Consider the following 21,772-nt stretch of genomic DNA (forward strand, 5'->3'; position numbering starts at 1 on the left):
TTTTCCAAGTCCCCATGCCATTTTTCATAGGCTCACTCTTTTCCCTCTGTGTGCCAATACTTTTGAATCAACATTAGTGCTAAACACTTTCATTTTTTATATTGATATTTCTATTTTTTGCCTTTCACTAATCCCATTTGTCCTGTCTTTCATTTCACCTCATTTATCCCATTACATTGCCTGTCTCAATGCTCAAAGCCTTCAAGTATTTCTTCTGCTTTGCAAGTAATACTTCTGCAGAAATCTTTCAGCACAGACCTTCTACTTCCAGCCAGCAAAGCCCTTCTGACTTCCCTTGTGCAAATCTCTTAATTAAAATCATATACAGCCCACATAACTCAGTACAGACCCACATTATTCTTGCTCTATAGGTACCTGGTGCAGGACAGTTGGGCTGTTGTCACAAGCAGGGGCACAATCTGCTAGGCAGTTGGGAAAGGAGATAGGAGCAAACGAGCAGGTGAGTGGGCAAGTAATCTGCAACCTACTGGGTGGTGCTGAGCAATGGGACTTGAGGCAACGGGCAGAAACCGAGGCACACAAAGTTCCTGCTGAACTGAGGAAGAACTTCTTTACTGTGCAGTGAGTGAGCACTGAAACAGGCTGTGAGCACTGGAACAGGCTGTGAGCACTGGAACAGGCGGCGAGAACTGAAGAAGCTGTGAGCACTGGAAGCCACTGTGAGCACTGGAACAGGCTGCGAGCACTGGAACAGGCTGCCCAGAGAGGGCGTGGAGTCTCCCTGGAGATATTCCAGAACCATCTGGATGCAATCCTGTGCCATGTGCTCAGGGATGACCCTGAATGAGCTGGGAGGGTGGACCAGATGACCCTGCTGTGATCCCTTCCAACCTGACCCGTCCTGTGTCTCTCAGACTTAGATGAGAGTGGCAACAGGCTTATGGGTGATGGGAAAAAGAAAGGCCGCAAAATCAATCTGTGTGGGGGTGAGGGACAAAAATAATGGAGCAGTTCAAACAAGTGGCAGAGAACAAGGCTAAAACCAGGCGACAATCACAGAAATGTGTGTATGGGAAACGCAGAGAGATGGCAGCACCAAAGAGCTGTAGAGAGCGTGGCACAGTTGCCATCATGCCGCAAACAGGAGTTTAATGCACTGAAATGAGGGGGACGCTGGCAGGACAAAGTGCAGCAAGGTCAAAAAGGGCTGTAATAAATATTCATTCACAAACAGTGATAATGGCCTCTCAGACACTTTCACCTGCCCCTCACATGAACCCGTGGCAGCCCAGTGCCATGCCGGGCGCCAGCAGGTCCCTGCACACGGGCCTGTCCCCGCGGCTGTCGCTGGGGCCCTGACATGGACGGAGGGGAGGAGAGAGGGAAGGAAGGAGGGTGGGAGCGAGGGCGGGCGGCCGCCGGTTGCCCGGGCGAAGGCGACGCCACAGCGGCCTCGGCGCGGACAAAATGTCGGCGGTCGGCGCGGCCCGGCGGGGCGGGGATTTGCCCGGGGTAAGGCGGCAGCTCGGGCTGGGCTCGGACTCGGGGCAGCGGGGCCGTGCCGAGCCCGCCCCGCTGACTATGGCATCCTCTCCGCAGGTGCAGAGAGCGGCCGGCAGCCCGCAGGCGCTGGCGGGGCCCGGCGCGCTGAGCGGAGCATGGCTGGCCAAGGAAGAGCAGTACAAGTAAGGAGGCCCTGCCCCGCTGGGACCGGCGCACAGCCCGTCCCCTGTCGCCGGGTGCCGCGGGCCCGTCCCCGCAGAGGGCGGATGGCACTGCCCGGGGCCGCGGGACAGCGCCCACGCCTCTGGCACCGCCGCCTCAGGCAGGCTCTAGGCCTGGACGTGAGGTTCTTCTGCACTTTGAACATTGACTTTAGTTCTAAATTATGACTGTATGAAAGGTTAAGTCTGTTAAAAACAGCTTAAAAGCTGTAAAGGTTTTAAATGGATGCTCTGTCCCTGTTACCTGTCAGTGCCCAGCCCCGGTGAACAGTGAGAGCGCACGGAGAGCCACATCTCACCCACCCTGCGGCAGTCCCAGCACCAGGGCTGTATGAGAACACGCAGGAACACCTCGCTACCCCAGCCTGCACATCCTTACAGCAATGCATCTCGAAATACGTGATAAGCAGTGCAGTCCTACATGAGTCCTTCCCCAACCCCTGCTGCTGGGTATGCTGAAATGAAGGACTGTGTTAAACATGGAAAACCTTTAGGAAATAAAGACAATGTGTATTAAGAAATGGCATGTCCAAAAACAAAGATATCCTTCACGTCTCACAGTTACAGTCTAAACCGTGCTGTTTAATGGGTATATGTGTTTTATTACTATTCATTTGGCTGAAACACAGGAAATTGTTGAAACACAACTTTTTTAATACCTTGAAGTGTATTTCAGCATTCCTTTGTAGGAATCATTAAAATTTCAGTTAGTTCAGGCAAAAATAATGTCACACTGACATTTATTCCTTTTAAATTTTTCAAAAATTCAGTGATAAAAAATTCTTACTCTTTTAGGCGACTGAATGCAGAATTAGAAGCCAAAACAGAAAAACTGGTGCGTCAGGCTGAAGAACTAATGGTGAGTAGGTTATGCAGACTGTTACGTAATTTAGTCTGGATTCATATGCACACAAGGTTGAGCTTCAAAACAAATTTAGACCTTGACTACTAAAAGCATGTTGCTTTCAAATGCACGGTAAGCTTTAATTTATTTCTTTTTGAAGTTGTAAACTTTTATTAAAAATACATTAAAAAATAGTCTCTATGTAATTTCATCAGGTAGGTGTCACATACCTGCCTACAGCATTTCTGCAGATACTTACCAAAAACCACATTAAAAACTTGTTTAGTTGTTTAAGAAGAGTATCTGTAGGTGGTTTTATGTCTTAAATACTAAAAATTAGTATTTGAAAACCAGATACTGTTACAGTAACCTCCTAGTGAAATATGATCTACATTGTTCAAGCTGAAAGAGATACAAAGAATAAGCAACACAAATAGAAAACATGAACTTAGTAAGAAGGAAGCTTTCTCAAAACAGAAGAAGTTGCTGTTTATTATCAGTATTATTGTTTAACCAGATAGAGTCAACACTTTATATGAAAGTTGGACAAATGAATAAAAAGGGAGTGGGGCAGGTATATACCCAAAACAGTTTGGAGAAGGTGTTCTGCATATTAGAAATATTCATTATAAGTAGACTCATTCAAAGAAACAAGGCTTAAAAAGCAAATTACTAAGTATTCTGGAAAGCTGTGCTTGTATGCACTTTTCCTACTGTTGAAACTTCAATTTTATGGGCTGTGAAAACATATTCTTCTCTTGAGCAGTGACAAGCTGAGGCTAAATGCTTGGCATTTGAACAGGAGCAGATGAAACAGCCAAAATAGCATCTAGTCTCTTTCCTTTAGAAAACAGCAACAACAAAACCACTGTTCTTTTCTTCTCTAAATATAGCAGAAGATGAAATATTCTTAGGGTACTTAATATACCACATGGCACCACCAGATTGCACAGACATACATTTAACAACAAAACAGCAATGGCATTTTCATTTTTAGACATATTTTCCAGTGTTTCAAAAGTTCTTTTCCACAGTAGACTACAGTTTTCCATTCTTTTCCATAGTAGACTGTAGTTACTGTGGTTTGTGATTTACAAATAGGTAATTCATCTTTAGTGGATTATATATAGTCTCCCAAAATCAACTACTTTTTTTCTTATTTTAATGAAGAAAGGCCAACAGAAGATACTATCTCAGCCAGTTTCAGCACAGAGTAAGTCGCCTGAAGATAACAGACAGAGGTATGTGCTTTACAACTGCTGTGTAGAATTGGTGGGGAACTTCACACTGATCCTGCACACCTTGTGTCCTAACCATGCTCCTGTTTTATCTATCTTTGCTGCATACTGCATTGGTGGAGTCTTCATTTTTTTCCTATTATTAAAAAAAAAAAAAAAGTGATCCTAAGCAAGTGTTATTCCTTGTTATTTCAAGGAAGGCTTAATTTTGCTGGAATGTTCTGTCTAAGATATTAAGAAGTGCTGACCTTTGTAAAAGAGCAAGGTAAGGTCACAGGTTTCTTTGCAATACCAAACAGTGGGCACTTGGCAGTGGATGGTTTTTAACAGTTGAGCTGACAAAGTGAAGGAAGAGATACTGGTTCACATTTGACTTGGTCTAAATGTTCCTGGGACAGGAAATGCCCGATGAAAACAAACACAAAGCCCTACGACAGGCAAACATTGAGCTGCCACCCTCTGGAATGTGGATACCATTACAGTGCTGGGGCCTGCATGCCTTTGGCCTGGATTATCACAGCCCGAGTGTCCAAACCCCACAGCTCCCGAGTGGGGACAGGGCTGTACCCTTAGTCATTCAGGGGCATTATTATTGCCTTAGCTTACCAAAGGGTTTGGTATTGGCAGTGTGGGAAATGGGTGATTTTAGGATAGACTAATACACAGTTCATCAAGGATCTGATCTGTAGGTTCCTAAATTTATAATGCCACTAATCTGGCTAAGAAACATACAGGAACAGACAACAAAATGCTTCAGAGGTTAAGCTGCAATTGGAAATCTTTCCAAATAGGGTATATGAAGGTCTGATAAAGGTAATAAAATAGTTATTTTTGTGTAGAACAGAAGCAAAGACATGGAGTTTTTCTGAAAGTAAAAGGGATTTTCAGTACACAAAAAGGTGTGACAGCAAGGCAGCTTCTATGATAGAAGCCTGACTACCAGCAAAAGTTTGTTACTACAATTAAACTGATTTCTGAGCTATTTTAAAGCCATAGCTGAGGGAGTGAGGGGCAAGAAACTTAATGTGCTATCATTCAGTATAATCATGCTTTTTAAACAAATTCTGGATCTCACTTTAGTTTTTTGTTCTGTTAGATGGATTTTGAGCATTAGAGAATTTTTAAGAAGTTCAAACTGGAGTTGAGTTTTAGGGCTGCTTTATTAAGTAATGTGATTGGAAGATTCAGCATCTCAAAGGGAATTATTAGCTTTGATGGTACATATTAGAAATAAATTGAAGTGTTGGGAGAATTAAAAAAAAAAAACAAAAAGGGCAATTAGCATGTCAGAGCATCAGCTGACCTACCAATTACCAACATAAATTAAAACACCTTAAAACAACAACAGTCTGGTAACCATAGTGTCCTGGTAAACATTTACATGAGAGAAGACTGGAAATCCCATGCTGTAGTGAAAAAAAAATTAGAAATGTGTGCTAGGAATTAGGCACACTGATTATCCATGAGTGAACATTGAGGCCATTCAATTAGATTAGTTCAAAGTATTTAATATTTAATTAAAAATTCTTTTCTTTCTAAATTGTGCAAGCAGATAAGCCTTACATCTCAAGGAAGCACTTGAGATATTTTTGAACTATCTCGTTGAAATTTCTATTGATTCCTTTAAGGAGAATGAAAAGCAACTGGAAAGAAGGGAGGAACTGAAGCGAAGAAAGGGGGAAAAATTTAAGTTGAAAGGAAAAAACAAATGAGTAAGCAAAGTAGAAAAAAGACAACAAATATTTAAGTCAATCTCCAAGTCAACGTATATTTTAAATGAATTTGTTCTGGAGTACTTGCAGCATATTGTCTGCAGCGAAATCCTAATTACTTAGCAACAAAGCAGCTCCGCTGAGAGCGCTATGCAATGAGGCGCTGTTTACACGTTCTCTCCGCAGCCAGGGCCCGGCTGGCGGCGCTGGGCAGGGCCGCGCATGGGCAGCGCCCGTGCCCGGCGGGGCTGCAGCGCCCGTGGCCGCGCCCGCGCAGCCCGCGCAGCCCGCGCCCGCGCCCGGCTGCGCGTGTGCGCCGCCTCTCCCCGAGCGTGCGGCCGCACAGAGGGGCGGGCAGCAGGGAAGAACCATTAGGAGAATTTGAGAGATACAATGACGTTGGGTTTTTTGGTTTGGTTTGGTTTTTTTAAGACGACCGTAAGACAACAGATACGATAGGAACAGATTATTGAGGGAAAGAATATATTTGTTTTCTTGAGTATAGAGCGTGTTGCGTTTTCATATTTTTCAGAATAACATATAACTGCTATTTCTGTGGCAGCAAATCCTCACCTTCTGCATGCTCCTAGAGCTAGCCAATAGGGAGAAAGCTTGAGGAAACTGGGGTAAACAGACAAAAACTAATCATCCTATTCTTGAAGTCTGTTGCCAGCCGCACACAGATGATTTCTCCAGGTTGTTTTTTTTTCGTTGAGGTTTTTTTTTTTTTTTTTTTTTTTGTTGTTGTTGGGGTTTTTTTGGATTAATAAAAGACGGAGCTTTGTGCAGATAATTCTAGTTGATGAACGTCTATGAAATTTTTAAAGGCAGGATCTAAACATTTGCTCAAATCAGCCTGACAAAAAAAAAAAATTGACTTGATGAGCCAGAAATGTAAATTTTATTCAAAATCTTTTTTAAGCCAGCATTTTAATTTAAGTAAAAAAATTATAAGGGGTAGTTAAAAAACAGCCTTTCGTTGCAATAATATACATCCACTCGTAACTAATTTTGAAAGCAAAATTGTAACTACATATCTGTATATCTGTCTGACAAGGAATTTGACCTGAATAGTACACAGCATGCTAAAACTTTCTGCTTAATTTCAATAGACTTGAAAAATAATCTCTTTACCTTAAATTCAGTTACTAAGAAGCACAGTTTTCAGCCAAATAAGCAGATTAGAAAGCTGCCTTTTTTTTTTTCCCTTGGTTTTATTCCCTATCTGTAAAATTGATACCGTATTTATAATACTTATTTCAGAGAAAATTCTATGAGGCTTAATTTATAAATTGCTCCACTTCATATTCCTCTGACAGTCCCTGTCAATTGACCTGAGAACAGTCAGTCTGAGCCTGCTAGGACAGGTGGAGGATGTAGAGGACACTGGTTATATCTGCACTTTGTTTATATGAGTTCAGGGGTTTTATGTCATGTAGGTGTTACCCAGTGAGCTGCTGCCAGTCTTTGGTTCAGGATTGTGCTGGGGAAGCTGTAACTCTGCTTCTTGGCTGAGTGCTCCCTGCTACAGGGAATCATTGATCTAACAAGCCAGCAGCCTGAATTCCAAGAGCCAAGATCAGGATTCTGGTACATGAGTACTGTTGTATTAGATACCTTAGACTCACCAGGTGGTTTGGGTTGCAGATGAGGTAGAGTGGACAGACCGTGGATGAGACTGAATTTATGCTTGAACTCAGTATATGTTCCCACCTTACCTAGATTGGTTATTCTAGACCTATAAAATTAAATGTTATTCTGATTCTGACAGGGGGGCTGTATTTTAACTGCAAAGTGTTTACATTATTATAGATCAGTGCATTTTATTTTTTTTTTAATTGCAGAGATCCACTCTGTCCTGAAGTTTCATCTCTTTCGCACTCACTTGCAAAGGTACCAAAACTATCGTGGTTAAATTCTTTTCTAGCATAATTTCAGAAATATAATGGCTCATGGTTTGAGGCTACACTGGGGACTTACATGGGTGCCAAGCCAAAGGGAAGTGATGCCCAGAGCAGTGCTACAGGGACACTGTTACTAGAGCTCCTCAGTGCCACTGGTGGTCAGGTGGGCTTACCCAATGTTTAATTTTTGTATTCTGTTTTCTCTTCTGCATTGAGAGAAATTTTCAGTGTTTTGAACATCAAATTAAGGATTCCAAGAGAAAAATATTAGAACATAATTAGTTCTTTGCTGTCTTCCCTCCCTCACCTGTATAGTTCTAAAGGCAGTACTAGTGTTTTCTAATAATAACTGTCTAGATAATAAACAAGTAGTCAGAGTAACTCAATTTAGAAAATATAATGGAAAAATGAGATTAAGAGCAATCTCAATAGTCTCTAACTACAACTATATTGAAACTTTTGTGAGGTGAGCTGAAGCTTCTAAAATGCCATCTGCAGTTATTTATCAGAATACATTAGAAAACCCTCTAAATTTTTAAGAATATTTTGTGAAAGCAACAGAAATATTGTTAAGTCTTGCTTCAATCGTGACTTTATAAGATTAAAATAATGCATAAAATACCATATTTTTGAAGGTATGACAACAGTCCAGTAATTAATACCTTGATAAAAGCTCAGAGCCTTGCTTGTGCATAGATTTATTAGAAGTATGTGTGGAAAAACTCCCATGAGCCAATGACTATTGGGTGTATTACAGTTAGGGCGTAGACATAAAAGTTGCAAGCTAAAGATGAGTGCAAATAAAATTGGAGAAGTCATTTGGAAAGTTTGAAAAGCATTCTTTGAAAACTTCCTTGGGTATAGATATATGAAGAAGAAGAAAAAAAAAAAAGAAAAAGCTAGAAAAAAAGTAGTTCAATAATAATTATAATACCCCACTAATTTTTGAAAAAACTTTTAGGTAGAAAACAAGAAGAAATTTCCTTCTGTGCCCACAGCTCAGAACAGACCATACTCTGCAAGTAGGGGAAAAAGAACAACTTCAAGGTATATCAAACATCTCATTTAGTTTGTCATGAAATCTTTTAGTTGCTATTTTTCTCTATCAAGTTATGTTATGGATGTATGCTTTTATATTTATACAAATAAATGTATCAAACTTCCTCAATCAGCTCCACCAGGTGGCTGTCTCTGTTTACTTGCACCAAAAACTATCGGTGAACATATATGATTAATATTGCAGCAATGAAACAGTTGTTTTCTGCTTTAGCACTTCTCAAGGCTGACAGCTGAATTCTGTAAACCCCTTCAGTGAAAGGAGGCCCAATGAGCAAGAATGGAGCACCTGAGGCAATCTGGGCCAGCATACTTGGGTGCTGCAGCCTGATTTGTGATCAGATGGTGCTGGGAAACATGAGGCCTTGTAGTGAATGTTGGGTCACAGGATAAGAGGCTCAGTAATACAACACAGCTTCCAGGGGCTCCCAGCTGTGAAGCTTCAGCTCTGGAGTAAATTGAAGGTTGTAAAACCAAGAAATAGAGAGCTGGACAAAGAGAAGAGTCAAAAAATCCATGAGAGCTTGGGAGCAAATTAAAACAGCCATGAATTATGGTATAATACCAAAATAGGATGAAAATTGTCTGCAAGGTGGCAGGACCTGAAACTGACAGGCTGAGGCTGTCTTACAGGAGTTGGAAAGCCCTGGGGAGACCCTTCAGACCTCCCTTTGGCAGTTCATGGAAGGTTGTTATGCTGGCACCCTGTCATGAGGTTTGGAAGTGGAATTGTGCTGCAACTCCAAAGTTGTGGGAGAAAATTAGGAGCTGGGAGGAGTTTGGAGGCTGGAATGAGGATGTGTTGGAATAAGAACTTAGGACCTTCAGATCCTGTGAGAACTGAGATCACCTTTCTGTAGGAGAAAGTTGAGGAATACCTTGTGGAGGTGATGTGTTACCCTGCATTTTGGTTTCATGAAAATGTTGATATGCAGCTTCTGGGATCAGTGAAGTTTCCTAGGCTGGGCATAATGATGCAGAAATTGTCATAAGGAAGGAGTACAGCCAGGGGCAACAGAGTTCTACAATGTAGAGGGTGATCTTGCAAGCCCAATGAGTTGCAGCTGGGTCAGTTGCTGAAGATTGGAGGTGGGCCTGATCTTAACAGGCCACACCTGCAATCAATAAGAACTGGTGCTATATAAGAGTAAGGAAAGAGGAGTGAGGAGAATCAGATTACTGTGAGGACCTGGAGAAGTTGGCGTGTAGAGGAGCTGCCTGTGAGCAACATCAAGAAGATATGAAGCTCTGATAATATGAAGTCCTTGTACTATGATGATGATAGAACCTTTGCTAGCTAAGACAACACTACAAGGTAACGTGGCAGGGAGTGGAAAGGGCAGAAATGACAACAGAGGATAGAGGACCCCCCAGGACAGTAGCCAAAGCCAACAGACTATTCCTCTCTTTGCTTTATTCTGATTTGGTTATGGATTTGTTAGATGAGAAGACTGTGCCAGAATCTTCTCAGTTGAAAATAGTAGTGGTTCTCTGCCTTCTACATTATCATATGTAAAATCTTGTCATTATTTATGTGGAATATGGTAAAGGTATCTTACAGGAAGCAAATGAGAAATTGCCATTGATGCATCTTACATATGACTGCAGGTAATGAAATTGAATTAAATGCAGGTAAATAAATGTACACTCTCAAAAATAGCAGATACTAAAAATATTTTACAAAAATATGATGTATTATAAATTTAAAATCTAGGGGTTTCATTTTTTTTAGCTCAAAAATAAGAAATGTGGAAGTACAAAGTGCTGATGGTGTTGCAGTACTGGAAGATTGCATAGGTTTTTCTTTAACAAAAACAATTAGCAAAGTTGAAGAAAGACTAAAGAAAGGAGTCTTACCAGACTGTCAAGATGATGATATTATTCCAAGGGCTGGAAATGAAATGGGAGCAGGTAAGTTTCCTTCCATGGTTAATATGTTTGTTCTTGCTTCATGACTGTTAGAAATGGGTTTTCCTGGGGAGAGGAAAAAGAAGTTTCTGTAAAAATTACAGGGAAAATTCTATAGCCCTTAACCTAAAGAAAAAGGGCAAGAAGGCTTTTCCTCTCTACATAGGCCTAGAGGAAGATCAATTCACATATGACTGATTATGTGGAAAAGTGAATTTTTATCTTCCTTTCCACTTCTGTAAGGAAGTATTTGGATGGTTACATATGTTGAATAAGTGCATAACATTTGATTCATTTCACTGGGGAAACAGAAGTATAGGATGCTAAGCTTATATTTCCAAAAAGATGAGCTTCAGTCTTTGCACAGACTCTGCCTTTGGAGGCAAAAGCCTTTCCTCAGACCAGTGCTGTGGATCTCAGCAAGTGGCTGAAACAAAGTAATGTTTCAGCTACAGTGCTTGAATTAGAATCCTCCAGATATTTTCCCACTGCAAATGGTGTGTTTATATCTGTCCTAGAAACAGAACAGGGAAGGGATTGCAGCATTTGCCAGCAAGGCTAAAGGCATGACACACATCTGTCTTTTTGGCTCTGGTGTGATAAAAGTGAGTTTGTGTAGTTCCTTACAATGCTGAAGTGAGCATGAAGTCAGACATTCACCCCAGTAAGGTGCAAGTGCTCGAGCCCTCTCCTTTTAATCTAACAGCTTGATTTCAACAAGCATGCCAACACAGAAATAGCTTGGTTTCTAACCTCATAAATCTATGCACATCTTCTGTTACCAAGTCTCCCATAACAGATCCTCAGATAACTTTTTTATAGTTTTCTTCCTGAACCAAAAAGAAATTGCTCTGGCTTGCATTGGAAACCTCTACCAAATCAATTCAAGACAATTCAAGAAGACTTAGTACTGGTGCCTTGTAATCAGGGACCAAGGGCATGTATTGGAGTATTGAGGATTGTTTCTGTAATTTAATGATGAAATAAAAAGCCTCAGGATTGATTTTTGCATTTTGAATTTGATATTGACTGTTTGGAACACTATGAATGCCTCCTTAATGTGGTAAATAAGCTATTGCAGAGCACTCCAGCAGTGTCAGACTCTCAGGACAGTTAGGGTGTTCACAAGGAAGCAGGCACAGGTATTGAGCAGGACCTGTTACTGAGAGGGCTCAGTGGAAATCTCCATAATGGATTCCTTAGCCTGTGCCCAGCTATTTAGGCCAATATACTGAAAGATTCCATAGCATTTTCCTTTCCTGAGCTTTTTGCAGCACTCTTCCTGGAATTGGGTTCCATGTCTTTATTTCAGGATCACAGGTTACCACCTGCTGCTGTTACCACCAGCACAGTGCTGCCAACATGTAGCTTAGAAATTATTTAGTGTGGGACTGTTTTGGGAGGGTTATAATTCAACTCTGCAGTAACCAGCAATGATAGAAGCACATGGACATAGAGAAGGCTGAACATGAAGCTCTATTTTTATCTAATATATTTTTCATGAAGAAAATCAAATAACTTAATAGTATAGAAGTACCTGCAAGGGGATTAAACATGAAGGTTTCATTATGGTCTCCATCTTAATAGCCACTAGTTACCAGAAGCTAGCAAGGATATAAAAGGGGGAATAAAAGTCAGCCTGTATCTTATTTTTTCATGGTGTTTTCCTAAACTGTACTTATTATTGGCCTCTGCAGAGTGAGAGCTTAAGCTGCAATTGATGAGGGAAAATGGGTGAAATGAAACAAATTCCTGTTACAGCAAATGAACCTGTGTACCCATCCATTTCTCCACTCTTACCTCTAGGTCCTTCTCCTTCCCTTTATTCTTTTCCTCTTGTAACTACTGGGAATAATGGTTATTCCTGTGTTAGTCAGCTTGGTCCTCAGACTGTTTCCATGCTTGATGCTTGTGGAAGTCCAGAGGAAGTTCCTTGTTAATGATCTGGGGAGTAGGAAGTATGAGAACAGACTGTTTCCACACAGCTTGTTTTGTCATGCCAGTCCATTTCTTAGCTGTCCAAGAGCAAGACAGTATTTCATTTGGAAAAAAACATCTGATTACATGGATTTAATTTAAACTATTAGTTGAAGAATGTTAGCAGTGTACTTTTAAAAAGCATGGCGTACTGTGCAGGAGGGATATTTACCTGTTAGGAAATACAAATCAAATTCCTTGTTGTGCACAGTTTAAAATTATTTTGGCTATAATTAGAGAAGCTGTAGCTCCAGCTGGATTGCAATGTAGACATGCCCTACAATGTAGTTTTGTTGTCTTCAAACTCAAGAAGTGCTGCCATGAACAGCATGGTATGATGCAAGTTTTCAGTAAGTTTCAATGTTGAGTGTTATGAGTCTTTTACAATTTAAAGATGTCAAGTTCTGTCATTAAAAGGAAAAAATCTATACAAAGCTTTGCCTAAGAATGAGAAACCTGCAAACACTTTTTTAGAACTCTGAGTTTTTATTTGCCTGTTTCTCTTCAATAATTATAAACAATGTCATGTGGTTTTACATACAAGATGAAAGTGAGTTCTTGCATCAGTTTTGGTTCTTGTCTGCATTGAAAAAAGAGGACTTGTGTATATTAAATGTAACTTTTTATGTTCACAGAAGCTCAAATCAGATTTCTTAAGGCAAAGTTACGTGTGATGCAGGAAGACCTGGCAAATATAGTGTTTGAATGCAGGAAAAAGGTAAGGGACTAATTTTTTAATCTAGAAATGGAATAGGTTCCTCTTTAACAAATAATCCCAAAACAGAATTCTCTCAACTTTTCTGTTTCAAGTATTAGGAGTTAACATTCTATTTTTTAAAAATATCATATGAATTTAGAATCAGGGGTGGTAATTTCTGTATGTGTGATCTTGGGCTAGAAGCTTTCAAAATGCACTGAATGGACAATAATTTGGGGCAGGAGGGAACCACTGGGGACGAAGACATGCCCCAGCTGTAGGGCCACTGTGGTTCTGCCAAGTCTCAAACAATGTCCTTCCTGCTGGGAAGGAGAGCGGAGCCTGAGAAAAAGGAGAAGAAACGGTGGTGGGGAAATGCAGATGGTGGAATACAGAGAGAAGGGGAGTGGTGCCCAGAGCTGGCTGCTGGATGGATGTTTCGGGTAGAATGAGAAATAGACCAGCTTGAGAAATACAGTCAGGTGCTTTCAGTGTCATCAGTGGATCAAAGTGTGGAAAGAGCTTCCATTTTAAATGGAATATTGTAATCAAAACAGAAATTAGGCTTTCTCTGTTCTCAAGAGTACAATTGATGCAGAGGACAGTATTTGGAATTACATACCTGGGCAGAGCAGACTGAACTTAAGGCATTGGGACACTACACTGATACTTCACTGTTAGAATGCACAAGTGAGTTTTATGATCTGCACTGTCTGTGATGCTCAAACAGCTCTTGAACTGTGAAAACTTAAGTAGTTCATATCTGTCTGCCAGACAGATCACTTCTTATTCATGTATTTGTAATCAAGCAAGGTTTTTGAACTAACTTTCTATTTTACATAACTGCACTATTTTTATTTGTGGTCTCTTGACTTCAGAATGCTTTTTTCCACCTATTCCCCAGGCCCAGAAGTGATGATGACATTAGGAACATATGGCAAAATACCTATATGTTTTCTTACAAGCTTTTAATTCAGCATTAAGGAGCAGGGTGATAGTAAACGGGTTTTTTGAGATAAGTACATGGACAAAATCTTCAGAAGTAATTAGATGTTGATATTTTATATCTGTACTTTATTTTTATCAACACAGGTACTTCTGCATTTCAATACTTCTATGCTTGATCAGAAGAAAGTTGGTACATTAGATTTGAAAGTTATTTTCAAATCAAATATAATTTTGTCAGTAGTTATTAAACTTCATCATTCCAAGCCAAAATCATGACAGAATTCAGTTACTGTAGCAGATGACAGAAGACAACCTTGTACTTTTTCTAGTCCTGCTCCCTTAGCACTTTGTATGTAAATTTATAATTTTGGGTTCTAGTTTCTCTGGTGTGAAAATAACTATTACATTCAGAAGGTTGCAAAATTTTCATTTTGGCAAAGCCTTGGGATAGATTCTGGGTTTGGTTCCAATTCACAGTCCACTTGTTATAAGGAAGCAGTAAATCTGTTTAAATTTAAAGAGGTGGGAGTTTCTGAGGTGCATGAAGTCATGAGAAGCTTAGGATAAAGCACACAGATTTCTCAGGTGGGAAGCTGGTATTCCAAGGGACTGAGAGAACAGCAAAGAGAATTTTTTCACAGAAATTCCATTTGTGTGTTTGCCTTGGTTTCTTTTGCTTAAAGAAAAGCAGGGCATAATGTGTCTCTGAAACAATCTACATTGGTATTCACTTACAATGTTTGAAAGGTTATAAAAGAAAAATGCCTGGAATTATAATGCTTAATGTGGGATGTAATTGCCAGAAGGTCATGAATCTAAGACGGGACTCACTTCATGTGAAGAGAATCTTAAATTTGAATACTTGATGTATCCTGGATCATTAGCTTGCTTTGAAGTCAAAACCAGATAATCTCCTGAAACATAATGGAGTGGTTTATTAGTAATTATATTCTCTTCTTTTCCCCATAATTTTTCCTAATATATGCATTTAGCCATTGTCACAAAAAATGTCACAAAATATCCATGTACCACTATTATTCATATAATTCTATAACATTTTGATTATTTTCAAAACCTTTGAGCTATGAGAAATGTTTTACATACTGCTACAAGACAGCTTCAGGTAAAAGACTGCAGAATATTAAATGAGAAAAGTGTTACTGGTTTTTAAAGTATTATCTTGGTAAAATGGTGTTTTGTTTTCTTAGTCTTCCTTGTTGCTATTTCTAAATCTACAGCACATATATTCTTACTGCTTTTTACTTACAAGACATTATTACTGCATTACCCTCCTGCTTCCTTGCAATCATTTAGTTGGGGTTTTTTGCTAATTACTGCCATACAGGATGATGAAAGTCAGAATTTAGGAACTCGGCTTAAAGATGCTGAAGAAGAAAACTCAAGACTGCAACGAACAATCAGCCTGCAGCATTCTCAGATTGAGAAGTACAAAATGTTGTCACAAGAAGCAAACAAAAAAACTGAAGGGTTGCAACAAGAGGTCACTGCACTAGAAAAGGTATTGCAGATATTAGTCTTATTTATCTCAAATTACCCAGATCAAATTACCCTCTGTTCCCTGATGGAGTGATAGAGCCATGTCCGAAGATCTCATGAATGTTTCAATATCTGTTGATTTATAAATTGTATTTTTAAATGGCCTAATTTTTTTTTTAAGGGAGAAATAATATAGTTTGCTAACTTTTTCTTCTGTTTTTAGTCATATATTTCTGTGTTTTGAAATTAAATTCCTATGTAAAACACACACAAGAGACAAAACTACCTTTCCAGAAACTGCTGTCAAATTTAAAAACAAATCCTGAAAAGTACAAGGAAATTCCACTTTTCAGGTTTTAATTATAATTTTTTGAAGACTGGTTCTGTAAATTCTGTTGTAAGCTGTAGAACCTAGTGAACTTTTATTTTAAAGCACCTGCAGCTTATAATAGTATCTTGTGCAGGTGAGGGAAGGGATGTGCTTGTTGTTGCAAATGGACAAGCAGGCCCTGCAGTGTGGCTGAGCCCAGGTGAGCGTGGCTGCTGCCCCCCAGCAGTGCCATGCCCGGTGCAGCAGATGGCTGCAGACACAGTTTGTTTTGTTTGCAACTTCATCTTAAGGGCAGCATGTGTTTTTCTTTAATTACTTAGAGCTAGAGAGGTTGACTTCAAAACCATGTAATACATACACTGTTGGGTAGTACTTGTAATAGAACCAGGAGAATGTTTCAGTTAAAAAACTGGGGAAAACAGAGCACAGCTCAGCCCATCAAAGGCTCATGCTTTCATTAAATCATAGTATGGATTTATGTGGGCATGCTTTTTATCTTAATGTTTCATAGTTCTGGCATTTTAAAACTAACATGGTCTTTGTGGTTTTTTGTGCAGATACTTGGAGGTTTTAAATTCCCTTAAACTGATTGTGATTCTGTGAGGAAAAATATTCAGTACTAGTGTTTATGCTGCTCATCAGCCCACAGTCAATAGGGCCTAGAGATTTGCAGTAATTTAGTTCCTTTTCTTAAAGCAAGACAGGACAAATTATACTAAAACCATCCAGGACATAAGTTTGTTTAATCTGTACTTACAGCCTTCTGGAATGGCAGTTTCCACCACTTCCTTGCACACAGTCACAGTTAGAAAGTATTTAGGAAATGGGATGAAAGGTTTATTCACTTCCCCTGCACAGGTACCATAGCCAGAAAATGGTCACTTCCCTCACTGGTCTTTGCTTTGGACTCACCATCCTCAGTTGCTTCAGTTGTTCCTCATAGATGGTGTTTTTTAAAATTTGTTAAGGGTGCCAGTCAGTCATGGTTATGAAAAATAGTGGTAATCCTTTAAAATACTAAGACAGCAAAAAAAAGCAAGTATGTGTAATGAAAGATTCTCTGCTAATTCAGAAGTTACTTTACATATTTTCTCTGCTATAATAAATTATCTAACTGCAAAAACCATGCATGTAAAAATAATTTTGCAGTAACTGCTTAATTTCCAGTGGATTTAGTAGTCTAAAAACTGCTCTGTTTTTTAGATATGAAGTATTATTCAACTCTATTTAATTAATGTAGTGTAGATCGATTCTAGACATGTTTAAAAGCAATTTCCTGTGAACACAGGCTTGAAATGTGCTGCTGAACTCTCATGACTCTTTCAGTCTAGAGAAAGTTTTCTGTATAGCTGAGAGCACAAATGTAACCTCTGATTCTGGGGCTTTTTTTTCTTACTCTGTTGTTGCAATGTAGATGATGGTAGACCTAAGGTGTGATATATGCTTCCCCAAACTCCTTAGATTATCAGGTTTTTTAAATTCATGAATCCCCCAGGTACTTTTTGTATGGGCCTAGGCAAAGAGTCTCACCTGCTTTTCACAATTTACCTGAATCATGGTAACTATTTCATTATTTTTACATTTTTTTCTTTTGGTGTTCAGTCTCTGTAAACATTAACTGCTGCACCACCCACCTAAGGCAGTAACTGAATTCTGATGCTCCCAGAAATTTCCATCTTTTTCTTTCCAGCATTGTATGTTATCTATATTCCCTGATCTTTAGTCTCATTATTCTGTTCCTCAAGTTGGTTTCTCTCATTCCCCACTCACAGCACTATGAAATCCTGTCAGCGGAGTTGAGACAACTGCTTTGATGGGTGCTGTAACTCTCGATGAACTATTTTCTGCCCGATTAAATAGTTTATACCCTCAGCCGTCTGCAGCAGGCTGCTTTAACTTCTTGGTGGTAATTGCATGTAGTAATCTCTGGGGCAGAGAGGTGAAAGGAGCAGGTGGGAAGAAGCAGCTGGAAACACGAGCCACCATTCCAAAATCTGTCACAGAGTGGACATAGTGGTATTTTTTTCTCTTTTTTGGACTGATCATACAAGGTTTTCAGTCTTATATGATCAGCTTCACAACTTACCACAAGAGAAGCTTAAAAAAAATAAAGATGAGAAAGATCCTTTTTCAAGATTTCAAAGGAAATGGGGTTGTTTTAATGGCAGAATTGTCTTTGAGACAGATTCTGTTACAGGCCAAAGAAGTTCACACACTCTTCAGCTTTCAAGGGTGAGCCTTTTTGTGTGTTGTTGATACAGGATTCATTAGAACACCATTATTCATGATGTTTTTATTGGTTTGTCCTTTGCTTCTTCGATAGGAATTGGAGAGTGTGAAGCGTGCCCAAAAGCAGGCTGCAGCCACTCAGAGTGCAACAGAGGTTCGTTTAAACAGGGCCTTGGAAGAAGTGGAGAAGTATAAAGCAGAGCTGAATAAACTGAAGCAAAGCAACAAGGTACTATGGCTTAGGAAAGCAATTTCCAGTCTGTAATCACTCAGTAATGCTAGAATGAGACAAAAAGCAGTATAGGCTTTGGAAGCTTTGTGTCTCTTACAGGCAGCCTCAAAATTAACTTGGAGCAAGTCACAAAAGGCCTCAATAAGTTATCTTAGAGGATACTACTGCAAAAACTGCAGGGAGAAGAAATATACAGAATGAAGTTAAAGCCTTTCTGATTTTCCTCATTTCTGTGAAAATGAGACATGTTTAGAGAGAGGAAGAAGTACACATACACACCTAACACATACAAAGGCAAACCACGGCTCTTATTGCCAAGATTTTCTTTTCTTTTTTAAGCTTTAATGTGGGAGTATTTTGATTAATCCCATTTCTTTTCAGAAGTGTCATGTGTGGCTACTGTTTGTCATTTTCTTACGTAATGCCAGGTTTTGTTAGTTAAAGCACCATTTTCATAATTTCTCCTTTTTTTTCCCTCGGTAGGATGTAGCTAATCAAGAACTCAAAATGATTGAAGAGTTAAAAACAGAAAACAAGAAACTGCAGAAACAAAAAGGAGAGCTAATTGCAGGTTTTAAAAAGCAGTTAAAGTTAATTGATATTTTAAAGAGACAAAAGGTAAGGAGCCGACTATGGATTTATTTCAGTTAATAACCTCTAGCTAAATGCATCTACTGTCCAGTAAAGTAATCCTGAAAACTGTGAGTTTACATGGAATGAAATTAAAATGAGAAGAATGTATACTGGAAGATATTTCCCAAATCAAATTATTTTCCACTTACTGGTTCCATCACACTTTTCACTTAGAATACTTGGGATGTGTGCAGTCATTTCCATCAGTTCTCCTTCTGAGGCTGCATGAGACATGTAGAGCTAGGGGCTGGACAGGACCTTAACAGCACAGAGTGGGTCACCTCCAGTTGCTTACTCTGCAGTATGTCATGGGATTCATTTTGGGATAGAGTCAGTGCACTTCTTGCACTCTCAAACCAAAGCTGTAAGACAGCTGAAGCAAGCAATGTATGGTGGCTTGTTGAGCAGAACCCCCTTTAAGAAGGGCCACCATTAGAGATAAGAAAGTAGAACATTTTATTTACTCTTTGAGTACTCAGTGATCACCAGACATTTAGCAAACACTTTTGAAGTTGTTGAGCCCCAAGAGGAAGAATAGTTCTGTATGAAGTAGCAACTTAAGTGTGTGTATTTTGCACCCTGATCCTAAGAACTGGGAATTGCAATATGAAACCACGCTCCTGAATCTGGAACACCTCCCCAACACTGGGCAAAGGAGGACAGCTAAGTGGAATAAGAGGAACTGGGGCTGCATATGTATTTCCGGTGCACGAGAATTTTTCTGGCAGTAACAGGATGCAGAGGAGATCCTGGGGATTCTCCTAACAGCAATAGTGCTAACAGCCTTTGGCTGGCCCTTCCAGCTCTGCAATTTTATTTTGAGAATGAAAACTACACAGTCACTCAAAGTATGTTCCTCCAGATGAGGTAGCTTGTTGTCCTCTGGAACATGAATTCACTGAAATGAGTGTCACAGAGCAGCATTTCTGTTTGACTGGGAACCAAACCTGTGGTCTCAGACAAATGTCACAAACTGCAGTAAATACATTTTTAAGCAATTACAAATGCTGTTTCAGAACTGCAGATATGACAGAAAGCCACTTACCTTTACTTACAAAAAGTGTTACTCACAGAAGGATGCTGTGAGTTGTCCTTTCTGAAGAGACTGTGACTGGAGGAACATGGAAGGGACTGGGGCTAACCCTGCCCCTTGCAGCTTCTGGCAGAAGGCACTGGGAAGGGCAGCTGAAGCTCACCTGTGCTTGGTATTCACAATCAGGAAGGATTCAAGTCTGCTTCAAACAGGCCTTTTGTTGAATGAATTAGAAAAACCTGATTTAGGCTATTTGTGTAATATTTGTGTGGCAGCTTCAGATGCACAGAGCAGACAGAGCCTGAAGAATGATAGAGGGAAAATATTCCCCAAAGACATTAAAATCAGGAGAGATTTGCTTTGTAATAGCTTTAATGTTAAATTGTATATTGATCAGCTTGAAAGAACGTGGACCAAGTTTTCTTATATGTGTTCTTCAGAAGTCACAAGAGTTGTCAGATTTTCAGAAATTTCTTCTTTAATGAATTAATAATTAATTGCTTTATCATAACCCATAAAAATATCCCAGTTAACCAGGATTTTGTATTTCTCATTCACACTAGTTTACCTTTTGCTCACTTTTGTTTTTTTAGATGCACATTGAAGCTGCCAAGATGCTTTCTTTTACCGAAGAAGAATTCATGAAAGTTCTTGAGTGGGGAAGTTATTGATCCCATTAAATAACTTCTGTTTGAAAGATGAGTCAGATGGTACATTATTTTGAGACTGTATATGAGTCCTTGTTAATAGTTAATAACTGTATATCCCACTGAATTGATTTTGTTGATTTTTCTTATGTTTAAATAGTTAAACTTTTGTCAGCCTGATAGCTTGTGTTGTAATGTCTTATGAAACACAAATTTCTACTTCATTGTCAGGCCAAGCTGCCCATTCTGGTAGGAGCAGAGAAGCACAGACCATGCAAGGAATATTCCAACAAGTGAACTTTGTTATCAGTTTGCTCTGTTCTAGCATTTAAAACTGTACCTTACCCATGGTCATATTCAGTCCAGGGAAGTCAGGATTTAGTCTCAGAAAATTCCTTGTTGCAACAGAAATAAACTAACCAGTGATCCAGTTGACAAGAAAATGTCATGTCCTTTTTAGAACACGTGGTTGGAAAATTGGCCTTGTCTGTTCTCTGTAACAGATCTCCCCTCAAAGCTAGCTGGTCTGGCATCTAATTTAAGCACCAACAGCTCTTTTATAGAAATGACCATAACTTGTTTTAGCAATTACATCTGAGCGCCCCTGCCTGGTATAACCATACATAAGACTTGCTCCTCATCACCCAGACAGACTCCACAGTCCCATGGAGCTGTATTGTGTAAAACTGTTCCTTCAGTCAAGATAGAAGTATTAAACCTTTCCCTGGCCATCAGCTGCTGCTTTGGGATACAGGCAGGAGCAATGACTCCATATGTGCCGGTGCTCTACAAGCATCACATCCATAAAAATTTCATTATTCATCATTGTAATCAATAACTAGAAAACAGATCAGGGTAGAAGAGCTGAGCCTATTGTGTGTACATTAATGAACAGGAGCAATACAAGCCTGTGCTGCTTGCATGAACCTCTGCCACACCTCAGCTATTTCAATGGATTCATCCCTCAGAATAAGTGAGGATGGTACAAAAACAGTCAGTTTATGCAGTGAAAGAAAGTAGTTCTGACCTCAGGATGACACAACACATCTGCTTAGATCCTACCAGTGAAGTACCTCAGATCTACCTCGTGGAGATGAGACACACTGCATTTGAATGAGGATTGTAGTAGTGTAGTGCCAGTGCAGCCACATCTTCTCAGAACTAGTGCATTAGGAGAATCCTTCAGTCCAGACTGGAATGC

General features: G+C 39.7%; 1 protein-coding gene and 1 long non-coding RNA gene across 3 annotated transcripts; one reads left to right on the forward strand and one right to left on the reverse strand.

Moving 5' to 3' along the window:
* Positions 1-1,378: 1,378 nt before the first annotated feature.
* TEX9 (testis expressed 9) lies at positions 1,379-21,706 on the forward strand. 2 transcript variants are annotated; one of them, XM_030228522.2, is made up of 12 exons: positions 1,379-1,473; positions 1,561-1,646; positions 2,481-2,544; positions 3,700-3,770; positions 7,324-7,372; positions 8,345-8,430; positions 10,172-10,350; positions 12,960-13,042; positions 15,315-15,488; positions 18,121-18,255; positions 18,742-18,876; positions 20,518-21,706. In XM_030228522.2, exons 1-12 carry the CDS (start codon positions 1,429-1,431, stop codon positions 20,593-20,595), a joined length of 1,185 nt encoding a protein of 394 aa, XP_030084382.1. In that variant the 5' UTR covers positions 1,379-1,428; the 3' UTR covers positions 20,596-21,706. The 2 variants fall into 2 exon arrangements, with proteins under 2 accessions (XP_030084382.1, XP_050834537.1); XM_050978580.1 differs by lacking the exons at positions 7,324-7,372; positions 8,345-8,430.
* LOC127060008 (uncharacterized) lies at positions 10,306-15,194 on the reverse strand. The gene is made up of 3 exons (XR_007778453.1): positions 14,801-15,194; positions 12,148-12,291; positions 10,306-10,413 (listed from the first exon to the last, which is right to left on the reverse strand). It is a non-coding gene; the product is annotated as an uncharacterized LOC127060008 (long non-coding RNA).
* Positions 21,707-21,772: the final 66 nt, after the last annotated feature.

This window comes from Serinus canaria, chromosome 10 (genome assembly GCF_022539315.1).
Source record: "Serinus canaria isolate serCan28SL12 chromosome 10, serCan2020, whole genome shotgun sequence".
Classification (NCBI taxonomy): Eukaryota; Metazoa; Chordata; class Aves; order Passeriformes; family Fringillidae; genus Serinus; species Serinus canaria.

Bases quoted from the DNA above. Each gene is read 5' to 3' on its own strand.
- TEX9 (XM_030228522.2), top strand. From the start codon at position 1,429: ATGTCGGCGGTCGGCGCGGCCCGGCGGGGCGGGGATTTGCCCGGG. The intron at 3,771-7,323 runs GTATGTGCTTTA...TTTTAATTGCAG, and splicing joins CCTGAAGATAACAGACAGAG to AGATCCACTCTGTCCTGAAG. The intron at 18,256-18,741 runs GTACTATGGCTT...TTCCCTCGGTAG, and splicing joins AACTGAAGCAAAGCAACAAG to GATGTAGCTAATCAAGAACT.